Consider the following 13,163-nt stretch of genomic DNA (forward strand, 5'->3'; position numbering starts at 1 on the left):
CCCTGTAAATGGTGGCGTTGCATCATTTTGGATCAGAAATCAGCACAGCTTTTGAGTAGAAGATAGCAATTAGCAGGTGAATCTCTGCAAATTATGAGTGGGAGAAAACGCCACCGTGGAAGTCGGGCAAAATATATTCAGTATATGTATGTTACAAAAAGAGTGTGTCTCGCAGTAAGCCGTGGAAAGTATGCATCACAGTTGTAACAAAAAAATGACAAAGTTCATGGAGCGAATGATGAACATATAAAAAAGGTCCTAACATTCAACTTGTGTGATGGGTCAGCGTTGCTCACGGCACATTTTTTGTCTCTATGTGTGTGTGTGTGTGGTGTGTGTGTGTGTGTATATATATATATATATATATATATGTGTGTGTGTGTGGTGTGTGTGTGTGTAAATGAAATATTGTGACATCAAAAAGACCTTTCTATGTCTTATTTTTGCTTTAATTTGTTTACTTTGAGGCATCAGAAAAGCTAAAACATCAGCGTCAAATGTTCTGCATATGCTCCCCTCCCCTCAGTTCAGCATCAATGGAGGTTCACTGCTCACTACGATTACCGTATACAGCCTCCTTCTTCTTGCTTCATGGTGATGAAAAACTTGCTTTATCGCTGTCCCTGCCAATGTTTAATACCCATCTTTTCCAGGACCGAGGTGTGAAGGAGGACGAGCTGCAGAGCATCCTCGACTATTTGTTAACAATGCATGAGGTACACTGCGGCATGCGTCTTCTCTCGCTGTGACACTGTGAGCACCCCTGTATGTTCCATTGACTAAAGTATTGGAAGTGTTACTGCATGATAATGCCAAAAGGAAGTTAAAAGGGATGGGTTTTTTTTTTTTTATATATATATAGCTAAAACAGTTTCCATTCTTCTGGGAAGACTTTCAACAGGATTATGGGAGTGTGGGAATTTTTGCACGTTCATCTAGAACATTTTAAGACACGTACCCCAGAGTTTACTCACCCTTGCTCCCCCAACTCCCAGCATACACACTAAAGAAATGTCAAAACAAAGACTGTTTATATTGGATAAAGGCAATAATCTCTTGATGATAATCAAAGCACACAACAACCCTAAAAACAAGACGGAGAAAGGAGAGCTTAGACAAATACGTTAATAAAACATTGTAAGATGGTAAAATCTGTACCCATTTGCAGACCGGAAGAAGGAAAGGAAGCAATGGGTAGAAAATAGGACAGAACAATAGCAGTAAGCCAAGTAGCAGCGCATATAATCATTTTGAAAATGTAAAAATGCTATCTTTAAATGTGAATAGAGCTATTACGACTCATTTAACACCATGAATGGTTAGGTGAATAAAAGCATAGACAGAATAGGACAGGATGGGATAAGCAAGCGAAGCAGCAGCGCATGATAAAGTAATTCAGTATTGTAATTTACTGTGGATGAAAGCAAAACAGCACTTCAAATGGAGACACACAGTACAGGATATTCCAGGACAGAATCAATCAGGCACGCAGCAGAAGCATTAAAAAAAAAGATCAAATGTAAAAAAAAAAAAAAAATCCACTTGAAATTAAATAGGAATAAAAGTAAAATACAGTTTAAAATATAGACAGCTATTGATAATGTGTCGGACAGGACAGGACGTAACAGGACAGGATCAGTTCAGGCATTCAGCAGCACATAAAAAAAAAAAAAAATCACTCTTGAAATAAAATATGAATGAAAGCAAAATACAGTTTCAAACAGATATAGATATGGATAAGACAGGATCACTAATCAGGTAGGGTCATATGACAAAAAAAGCGCAATTAATTTACGATGCATGAAAAGAATAAAACATTTTATCACAACAGAAAGAATCGGCAAACCAAGCAGCACATGACGTAAAACAAAGATTAAACATAATTCATAATTAGTTGTGAATGAAACTAAAACACCACTTCAAAGACCAGTGGAAAGTTTGATAGGACTGGACAGGATTAGCAAGCCTGCCAAGCAATTTTGACATCAAAAGTGCTACAACTCACTCTTGGAATTAAGCGTGACTAAAACTAAAACGACACTTCAAAGATGGACAGAGAGGACGAGACAGCAGAAGATCAAGACAATGCTTCAGGTAGACGGATGCCGTGCGTCGTGATTGAAGCGTGCAGTTGTCGACGTGTTGCTCACAAGACAAATTGAGATTTCAGGGAGAACTAAAGTGTCTAGTCCTGCCCCTCATTGATCAATGCATCGATCCGGAGGTGTCGCAATACTTCCATCCAGCAGCTACGTGTATTATATACACGTACACGGCAGGTGTTGAATATTGAAGTGCCCCCACTTTGGTGTGCAGGATGAGAACCTGCGCGACGTGTTGCAGCTGGTGGTGGCCCTCATGTCCGAGCACCCGGCCTCCATGATCCCCGCTTTTGATCAGAGGAACGGAATACGGTGAGCAACCCCCTGAGGCCAGGCCTTCGGGCCCGTTCACAGTTTAACGAATAAATCCCATAAAAATGAATCCTTGTCTTTCTAGCCTGTATACGGTATTCTTCAAAACTTTAATTTTGGTTACCATAGCTATGTAGATGACACTGTTATATTTAGCAGTGTCTCCAGATGACTACAGTTCAATTGAGGTATTGTGCCACTGTCTAAATCAGATAAATAACTGGATGAACCAACATTTTCTTCAACTAAATCACAATTGTTTTTGCCAATAAAGTTAAGAGAATTGCTGTTAGTAAACACCAAAACCTCTCTATCCTTAAAAATCAAAGACCAAGTCTGAAACCTTGGTGTTTTGATTCATTCCGACCTGACTTTCAACAATCATATCAAATCAATCACAAAAACTGCCTTCTACCATCTGAAGAACATATCTAGAGTGAAGTCTTGTATGTGTCAAGCAGACCAGGAAAAGCTCATCCATGCTTTTATAAATAAATCAAATAGACTTGACTATTGTAATGGTCTTCTGACTGGACTGGACTCCCCCAAAAAAATTATTAAACAGCTGCAGCTCATTCAGAATGCTGCAGCTCGGGTTCTGACCAAAACTAAGCGGTCAGAGCATATAACTTCAATCCTAAAGTCCTTGCACTGGCTTCCAGTCAGCTTTAGAATAGATTTTAAAGTTCTGCTACTGGTCTATCAATCACCAAATGATTGAGGTCCTGAATACATGAACGAAATCCTTACGGAATACAAAAAGCCTTGTCGAGCTCTGAGATCGACTGACTCAGGTCAAATAGTGGAGCGCAGAGTCCAAAGCAAACATGGTGAACCAGAATTTAGCGATTATGCTGCACACAAATGGAATAAATTGCCAAAGAGGGGATGTCAGCCCCATGTGTGAATGTTTTTAAATCCAGGGTGAAAACTTCTTTTTTTTTTCTCATGCTTTTTAGAATATATCCAATTTTTGATCATATTATTTGCACTGTATGCGGTTTTAATTGTCTTTTTTTAACATTTTGTTTGTCATTTTTATTGTTTTTTAAATGTTTTCTCTTTTTCAAATGCCTTTAATCATGTAAAGCACATTGGGTTTTCTCGTGTATAAAATGCGCTATACAAATAAATTTGCTTTGCTTTCTACTGTGTGCTAACGTGACTCATGCATCATTCATATTGCTACTGATGTGCAACAAAATAATGTATAACCAGATTATCACATGTTTTGGGCCATTTTTGAATTAAATTTGGGTTTTTTGGTGTGTCTCGCAGGGTCATCTACAAACTTATGGCATCCAAATGTGAAAGCATTCAAGTGCAGTCTCTCAAAGTCCTCGCATATTTCCTCAAGCATTTGGGACACAAGTAGGTGACCTACAGAAAAGAAATGATGCAATTAATTTTCTGCAATTTCGTTTTCATAGACCGATGTCTGCATCTTTGGTTTTTAAATGCCCGTTGCCGGCGTTAGTCATTTTAGGCATTTTGTACAAGTACTACACTCGCATTGCTTCAACAAGTCACACACGACTCGCTGATGTTTTTCTATGCTTTCAAACTTTATTTCATTAGACATTACCTACTTCTTTTTCCAAGCACTCGTGTTCTGAGAACTCATGTTCGGGAAAAAAAGACATTTGGCAAAAGCAATAAATAATTGCATGGACATACAGATAATACAAGCACAAAACACAATTTTTTTTTCTTTTCTTTTTTGTCCTGTGGAGTCTATGCCCATCTATATGCTGGCGGGTGTGCTTTTTTCAAGTGGGCACTAAAGGCCGGTCTAAAGAGAAAAGTAGTAAAGTAATCGGTGCGAGGATGTGTGTTGTCGTGATTCATCCTCACTGCGATATGATTTCAGGTAGCAGCTTAGTGTGGCTTGCTTTATCAGCAGATGTTTTATATTATCAGCAATCACACCTTTAGTATACATTTTGAAAGACAAATCTTCTGTAAGTCATTTAATTTGGAGGCAAACTGTGCCAACCCCATGGGTGCAACATAATGCCGAAACTGTTGCTAAATATGACACCCAAATTAATCAAATGCTGGGCGAATAAGAACACTTTGGCAGGCACCGGCCACGACGAGCATTCAGTTAGCATCTGAAAATCTTGTTTTGCGGCGCATCGGAGAACATTTTAACATCTGCCCACTTGTCTCGTCTGCTCGGCCCAAGACGAGGGAGAGGTTACGCGTATCGCATTTCGCTTCCATTTATCATTGTCAAATTGTCTTCCTGTGAGGGGAAGGGCGGGGGGTAGGAAAAAAAGCATTTTATGCTTGTCTGTAACAATTTTGCAGATGTAGGCCTCCTCCAAATGTAATATGCAAGAAAAGCCCTTCACCTTTGGCTATCTTTTTTTTTTGTGTGTGTGTTCTGTCCTTTAAGATTAAAGGCAAACTCCTTTACAAAGACGGAATTTCCCAATTGCTGGAATCGCATGACAGTAATCTGGCGGCAGCCCTCGCGGCCGTGACGCCGCGTGTCGCCGCACCCTGGCTCGAGCGCACGATCCAACTCGGCTTTTCACGTGTGACGGCACTTCTGCTCTCCTTGCCGAGGTCGTTTATCGGCGCCGAAGCCGTCAAGCTCCTCTGTTACGTTTCGATCCCTTTGCGGGGGGACGGGCTACCTTTTGCGGTGCCCCGCCCCTGCTCGCCCGCTCAATTTATGACAGCGGCCATTTGCTGACACAACTCCCGGCGGGCTCTTATCAAGCGGCTTTGCCGCAAAAGCCCCGCTGAGTGTTTTGGAGCAGTTTTTTACCAGAGATGGGCTGTATATTTGATTTCTCGGCATTCAGTGGGGATTTACCCAACTCAGAGTTGTAGAAACCATCAAAAGTAGAGAAAAATGTAATATAACAGCATACTACTGTGCCATGTACCAGCTATGGAGCAGTTCAGACTCAGTTCACCACGTTCGAAATTTTTATGTAAGTGATATTTTCCTCTGATTTTGCTAAATAGTCTCCGCAAATGACAGTCAGCATCATTTTCTAGTTACCAACTCTTAGAGCATAAATGTAACATTTTTGAACAAACCTCCCCAAAATCTTAAAATGCACTTTTCCAAATGATTCTACACAACAGAGTTTCAAGACATTTTTTCGGTATTGGTGAGCTGAAAAAAAGTCATTTGTTGAATTTGCAGCATTGGGAGGTCATATTTACTGGAATCAAAAGCTATGGCAATCAAAAACATCTTAACGGGTCAAGTTACATTTTTATGCCTTTTTGATAGAAGCTTCACAGTTCTTACAGCCATTGAACTGTAATAATTATTATTATTATTTTTTTAAATAGTTTCTGATGACATTGCAACTGCCACCCTTTCTTGACGATGTTCGAAAGGTCCTCGGTAGGGTTATGGTCAGGGAAGTTTGGGTCCACACCAGGAGTTTCTCTCCTTTTATGAGCATTGCAGCCAATGATGCATAATTTATTATTTTTTTTAAATAATCTAACCTCTGCATACATGCACCAGAAGGAGTGCAGTCAAGAGGAACGCTGCAAAATGAAGAGAATAAACTGCCCATAGAACAAATATTATAATTTACAATGTAAATGCAGGTCAGTGCTCCGGTAAGTGACTCGATTCCCAGCTGCTTCTTTCTGCACAGGAGAAAGGTGGAGATCATGCACACCCAGAGCCTCTTCACCCTCCTCGGCGAAAAGCTGCTGATGCATGCCGGCGTCATGACGGTCACCACCTACAATGCGCTGTACGAGGTATGGCGTGCCGCTGCATCCACGCGTTGACGTGAGGCAGCCGCGGGTGTGACCACACCTGAACTCCTCCACCTCCTCAATCCCCACATCAGATTCTGACGGAGCAGGTGTGCACGCAGGTGGTTCACAAGCCACACGCCGAGCCCGACTCCACCGTCAAGATTCAGAACCCAAGTAAGTCAAAAGATAGTCTTGTAACTTCCATCCATCCATTTTGTTTGCCGCTTATCCTCTTGAGGGTCACGGGAATGCTGGAGCCTATCCCAGCTGTCAACGGGCAGGAAACAGGGTACGCCCTGAACTGGTTGCCAGCCAGGGCACATCGAGACAAACAGTCGGACTCACAATGCTACCTAGGGGCAAGTTAGAGTGTCTAATTAATGTTGCATGTTTTTGGGATGTGGGAGGAAACTGGAGTGCCCAGAGAAAACCCACGCAGGCACAGGGAGAGCATGCAAATTCCACACAGACGGGGCTGGGATCGAACCCGGGTCCTCAGAACTGTGAGGCCAAGACTTTACAGCTGATCTACCATTCCACCAGTCTTGTAACATCTTTAGAACAAATTTTGTGGCAAAAGGCAGTCTTTATTCATTTTTCCTTCATTTTGGATTAATTTATCCCATTTATTAACATCTAATAAAACAAAAACAATTATTTAAGCAAAAAAACATACAGTCACAATTTGGGTCTTTTGGTTTTATTTCATTAAATAATTCTGAATGAAATCCAGTTAATTTAGTACATAAAAATAAGTGCAATTGTTGAATATTTTTTTTAAAATGAAGTTAAATGTATTATGTCAATCATATTGCTTATTAAAGTGAACTATTTACGCACCTACAATATATCAATTATTGCTCACTCTCCATGCGGGTGTTTATACACATTATTAACCATTCGAAAGAGGTGAAAATTGCTTGAAAACTTTAAGAATACATTGCTTTCTAACACACACTTTTTTTTAGGGGGTAAAGTTTTAAATGTGTGAGGTTTCCGCCTGTCAGTGACAGTCTGTTACATACACCTTTAACTCTGAAATGTTTGAAATGTTTACATCACCTTTGAATAACCTGACCGATTGACCCGTTTTCCAATCCCTCCGTACGCAAACTTCACATGCAAAGAAACAAACACATTTTACAAAAAAAAAAAAAAAAAAAACTTACTGGAGGTCTGAGTGCACTTCCCTTTTGTTTCCTTTGTTTGTTTGTCCACCGGCTGTCACAGTGATCCTCAAAGTGATAGCGACCCTATTAAAGAACTCGGCCCCCGGCGCCGAGCTGATGGAAATCCGTCGCCTCTTCCTCTCCGACATGATCAAACTGTTCAGCAGCAGCCGAGAGAACAGACGGTAAGCGGGAGACCGCCGCACACACGCGTGCCGTCAATTATCCGCCTTATCGTGGCGTCAGGGGACGCGCCAGGGAAGCGTTGGTGCGATGGGCTCGCATTGATACCTAATCGTTCTTCTCCATCCTACTTGTTTTCTGAAGCAGACCTGGCGAGTCTTGACTACTGTTCATTCTTGCACTCGATTAGCATTTTTTTTACAAATTTTATTCAAGTAGATATGTAATAGAAAATTGAACTGGTAGCCACCCTGGTTCACCTGTCACACCTGGCAACAACTCCTCCTCTTCTATTGTGACACCCACCATAATCGCAGCTGCTTTAGGCCTCAGCTCACACCCACACACACACGTAGACTTGCTAACATTACACTCCACCTGACCAGGCCCCGCCCCTTAAATATATATAGCTCATACACAGACACTGCAATATTTCCAGATTTCATAGTCGAAAGAATAAGTATTATTGTTCTGCCGAGTTAGCTGTGCCATTTCTATTGGAATATTCATTGACTTTTTTTTACAGTGACATTTATGCCAAATTCATTAGCCCGTCTATGACTTTTCGCATTATGGGTCAGGTTTAAACTTGCAGACTTTTGTAAGATGTTTTGTCAAATACTAAATGTGCATTTTTGTTTAATTTGTGTTCAACAACAAATAGAGGTAGAAATATAATGATAGAATAATTTGCTAAAGTCATTGGGGCAAAATGGTATTGACGTATTATTGACGCATTTTGTTGAGTATTAGTGGTGGACAGGTATGTGGGTGTTCATAATCTCGCTCTCCTTGGGGAATTATTGACGAAAGCATGTCCCAGTCATGTTAATAAGACACTTTGTGGGGAAAAAAATACATCACATCGTGCTGGCGCTGGAGCTCGTTATGGATGTAGAATAGGCTCACTCGTTGCATATAATTCATTAAAAATATTATAGATGAATCCGTCTTGCTTTGAGGCCTCACACTGGTAATTAAAAATGATAATAAAAAAAAAAAAAAACTCACTGCCTTTTTGCTCTGGCCCGCTCCCTCCTTCATTTGGCCCACTGTTCTTTGTACTGTTGACAACTTAATTAATTTTTTTTTTCAACTCCTCCCTGCTCTTGAAACCTCATTTCCAAAATCACCGGCCAAAAAACAGCATGAAGAGAAGGTAATTGTTTTTGGCGGTGTTTGCTAATGTGTGGGTGTTACAATGTTTAGCTGTCAAGTGGAAATACATAAAAAAAAAAAACAGGATGCCGGCATCAAGCCTTCTGTAAATGTGCACACTGTGTACATCCAGTTATGTAACGATTAAGAGTCATATTATTTAGCAACATTTTTTACCTCTGTGTTGTAAAGGCAATCATATTGGAATTGGTTACTGGTACTATCTGTGAAAAACATGCCCAAGGTACTGCAAATCAAAATGATTGTCCCATAAAAGTGCTTCCCTTGATACAAATGATGAAAATGTTTTTTTTACCACGGCAGTTGACCTTTTTGACCTTTTGCCCCCCTATCCCGTGTCACAGGTGTCTGCTTCAGTGCTCCGTGTGGCAGGACTGGATGTTTTCTCTGGGTTACATCAACCCCAAAACCCCAGACGAGCACAAAATCACCGAGATGGTGTACAACATCTTCCGGATCCTGCTGTATCACGCCATTAAGCACGAGTGGGGCGGCTGGCGTGTGTGGGTGGACACGCTCTCCATTGCCCACTCCAAGGTGGGTAACAAAAAAACAAACAAAAGAAAAGCAACATTGTTCGCAAAGACATGTCTGTGCAAGCTTGCTCATATTTGGAAGCAGTCAAAGGGGCACGGATGCAATTCCCGCGTGATGTTGCCAGGGATGCGAACAATAGGTAGATACTATTTGTCTCTGAGCCGCCGGCCTACAGCGACGTTAAGCTAGTAGGGGCAAAGTGTCGGCGCGTTCCGTGTTATTGGATGGCACCCAAAGCAAAAATAACGAGGACGTCGGCACATTGTGCTCCATTCGGTTGCACATAGTGTTGTACAATTACAACAAGGGAAATGGGAATAGTCTTTTGTAGGTAAAAATAATTTGGGGCCCAGTGGACTCCTTTTCAAATGTTTTAGAGCTCATGCAATAATTAAAAGGATGAACTGTTGAATAGGCGAAAATGAGCCCGACACTTTCACAGTTCCGCCTAACGATCACTTTTTATTAAACCAAGCTTACTCAAATGTATCCAACCTAACTACTTGCACTCATTATTGTTTGGAAAACAAAAAAATCCAAATCTGAACTTTAAATTGTGAGTGACACGGTTCAATTGAGTGCTGTGGTAAAAAGCTACCCTCTCCTGGCACTTTGTCATCATGACAGGGCTGCAGCCGATGATAAATTTGCGAAACATGGCGCCGTCATTTAATTTCATCCATCCATTTTCGAAGTCTCTTATCCTCACAGGGGTGGTGGGAGTGCTCGAGCCAATCCCAGCTGTCATCGGGCGGAAGGCGGAGTACACCCTGGACTGGTTGCCAGCCAATCGCAGGGCACATGGAGACAGTCGCAATCACAATCACACCTAGGGGCAATTTAGAGTGTCCAATCAATGCTGCATGTTTTTGGGATGTGGGAGGAAACCGGAGTGCCTGGAGGAAACCCACGGAGGCACGGGGAGAACATCCAAACTCCACACAGGCGTAACTGGGATTTGAACCCCAGTCCTTAGAACTGTGAGGCAGATGCTTTAATTCACATTTTCCTCCACTGTTGTACCCCTTACTTTAATTATCCTGTTTACCCTAATTTGCGGCCTACAGAGCGCACCTGATTATAAGCCTCACCCAGTACCTTTGTAAAGGAAATACCATTTGGTACGTACATTAACTGCATGTGTGTAAAAGCCGCAAGTGCCCACATTGAAACCCACATTAAAACACGAGATATTTACTAACAAAGACAGTACACAGAGTTCTCAAAGTTTTAATACCTTAGCTTATCTTAACATAGCAACAACAAAGGTAGCTCGAACAGGGCTGATTAAAAAAAAAAAAAATACTGGCAAAAAAAAGACAGTAGCAACACGGTAGCACAGTACTAACAGAGCTGGTTTAAAAAAAAACATACATAAATCACTGAGACACGGTAGTAACACAGAAGAAACATGCTAAACAAACAGCGCTAACAGGGCCGGTTAAAAAAAAAACAAACAAAAAAACATACTAGTAAAAGTCACTTCCTCGGCATATATATTCCACTGGTCTCACTCTTACCTTTTTGCTTGAGTGTCCCCTTGCCGCCGTTCGGAAAAATGCACAAATAAGCCGCATCACCGCATAAAAAAGCGTGTGGAAAAAAAAATTGAGGCTTATAGCTTGGTTACGGCAATACTTATTCTATAAATTACTGGAATTAGAGTGCCATGTTTTCACTCTTACTGGCACATAAGATGTGTTCTTGCATTAAAAATGTTGGTTTAAGTCCCCTTTCAAGATATATGGACTGTCTTTCAGATTAAACACGTAATAATTTGAAAAATGTGTTTAATTGGTCCACTTATAAATCAAGGTATTACTTTAAAATGCTTTACAAATGTATCATAAATCTTGTATGTGAACTGTGTGGCAGGTAACATACGAGGCACATAAGGAGTATCTGGCCAAGATGTATGAGGAATACCAGCGTCAAGAAGAGGAAAACATCAAGAAAGGGAAGAAAGGTTCAGTCAGCACCATCTCGGGTCTGTCGGCTCAGGCGGCCGGCATCGCGAGCTCGGCGGGGATCGGAGAAATGGACGGCAGCTCCCAGTCGCCGGGCAGCGACGGCGCCGACTCGCGAAACCCGCTGGCCGAAGGGCGAACGGCGGAGGAGAGCGCGGCGCTAGACGGCGTCGAAGCCGAAGTTCAGCACCTCCTGGTGGACATCAAGGCCGAAAAGGTGGAGGCCACAGAGGTCAAGATGGACGACATGGACTCGCTGATGGAGGTGGACTCGCTGCTGGATGACGTTTACTGCGCCGTGATGCTGCCAAAGAGCAATACTGCAGACCAGCAGATTTCAGCCCCCCTCATCTCGCTTGACGACGACAAAGACGTCGTCCCTCGGGGCAACCCTTTCTTGTTCTGCAAGGTGAAGGAGGCCTTGTTGTCTGACTTGAATCCAGCTCCATCTTCACAACCTCCACCCGGCAGTGATGTGGCCCTTCTCGGCACCTCCGACTTTTCCTCCTTACCCGGGATCATGGAAAAGGATGAATTTGAACTCCAGGGCATCAAGTCTGTGGAGGCGACCTCAAATTCAGACGTAAGACGGGGAAGTATTGTGGCGCCCCCTAAGGGTGACCTTTCCGCTGTCGGGAGCAGGAGCGACAAGCCCTCGGGAACAGAAAATGCAGAGGAGGGCAGTCGGGAGATGAAGATTCAGACCACTGCGACCACACAGGTCAGATGCTGACGAGCATACGAACGCTGCCGCTATTAGCTGCTGCTAATTTTCTTTTCAAGTGCGTGACCTTTTCTTGGGCCAATTTTCACTTTGAAAAAGAGGACAAAGAGGGGCAGGTCATTTGTAGATAGATTTAAATAATCTGAAAAAAATAGAAGTAATACAATATGCTCATTTCTATTATGATCGTTTCCAAATGATTATCCATTTTGAAACTTTAAAATTTATTCTTCCAATAATTTTGTATTTCATTTAAAATTGTTAATTTTAACTGTAAATAACCTATGCTCATCTTATCTATTTATATTTCAATGGTAAAACATCGACGAGATAATACATTTAGTACATATGAAACAGGTTAATGAACCCTTAGATTTTACAGTCACGTTTGTTTCCTTTGCACTTGCTGGTGCGCATGTATACACACACACACACACACAGCCTAGACAAGCCGTGATTTGAAGCCAGAACCGTGCTTACCACTCCAAAGTATTTTAACGCATTCGTTTCCCTTCAGGTTTGATTCACTCTCGCTGATGCATCTCAACGAGCTTTTTGGCAGCGTCTCGCTGACTCGCTCATTTGTTTATCGGCCGCACTGAAGTTGTCGTTATTGTCGTCATTTTTCATTGAGCAGCTGGCGATGGTGGTCACGTGGGGACTTTTTGCATTTTTATCATTCCGAACGGCCTGAAATGCCGAGTCATTTCTCACCAAGCGCGCAAAGTGATTCCTCACGTTGGAGCACAGTGCATTCATGGGTGCGCCGTCTGCTTTGCAATCGTGAGGTTCCTGGGTTTGAATCTTGGCTCCAGCCTTGCTGCATGGAGTCTGAATATTTCCTCCAGGGACTGCGACTACCTCCAGCATTTCAAAAACGTGCAGGTCCGATTGTACATTTCATTACATGAGGAAAAAGATAAGACAGGATAAAAATAAACTTTCTCTATCTATGCAACCCACTCACACTCACTAACGCACTCCATCTAAATGTGTGTGTGTCTAAACTAGATGGAGGGATGTTGTTCATGAGGGGAGGACGTGATAAGTGAAGACCAACCTCTGATTGGTCTCATTTGTGAATGAGGCACAAACAATCTGTATGCATAATTTTGCGCTTAAATCGTGCGTACAAACAATCTGTGATCATCAAAACGTTTTTACTCAAATTGAATCTTCCTCTGTGGACACATTTAGAAGCTCTTCATACCGCGAGTCGGCACCAAGAAATTAAAGATCAGCTTTC

General features: G+C 42.0%; 1 protein-coding gene across 2 annotated transcripts in view; it reads left to right on the forward strand.

Moving 5' to 3' along the window:
- Positions 1–13,163, forward strand: part of LOC133504630 (neurobeachin-like) — a 239,147-nt gene that overhangs the window by 72,614 nt on the left and 153,370 nt on the right. For both annotated transcript variants that reach the window (XM_061827086.1, XM_061827087.1), the window contains exons 15-22: positions 654–716; positions 2,317–2,414; positions 3,693–3,785; positions 6,050–6,158; positions 6,251–6,332; positions 7,389–7,512; positions 9,034–9,226; positions 11,102–11,914. In XM_061827086.1, coding sequence (XP_061683070.1) covers positions 654–716; positions 2,317–2,414; positions 3,693–3,785; positions 6,050–6,158; positions 6,251–6,332; positions 7,389–7,512; positions 9,034–9,226; positions 11,102–11,914 — 1,575 coding nt within the window. The remainder of the gene's footprint in view (positions 1–653; positions 717–2,316; positions 2,415–3,692; positions 3,786–6,049; positions 6,159–6,250; positions 6,333–7,388; positions 7,513–9,033; positions 9,227–11,101; positions 11,915–13,163) is intronic.

This window comes from Syngnathoides biaculeatus, chromosome 8 (genome assembly GCF_019802595.1).
Source record: "Syngnathoides biaculeatus isolate LvHL_M chromosome 8, ASM1980259v1, whole genome shotgun sequence".
NCBI lineage: Eukaryota > Metazoa > Chordata > Actinopteri > Syngnathiformes > Syngnathidae > Syngnathoides > Syngnathoides biaculeatus.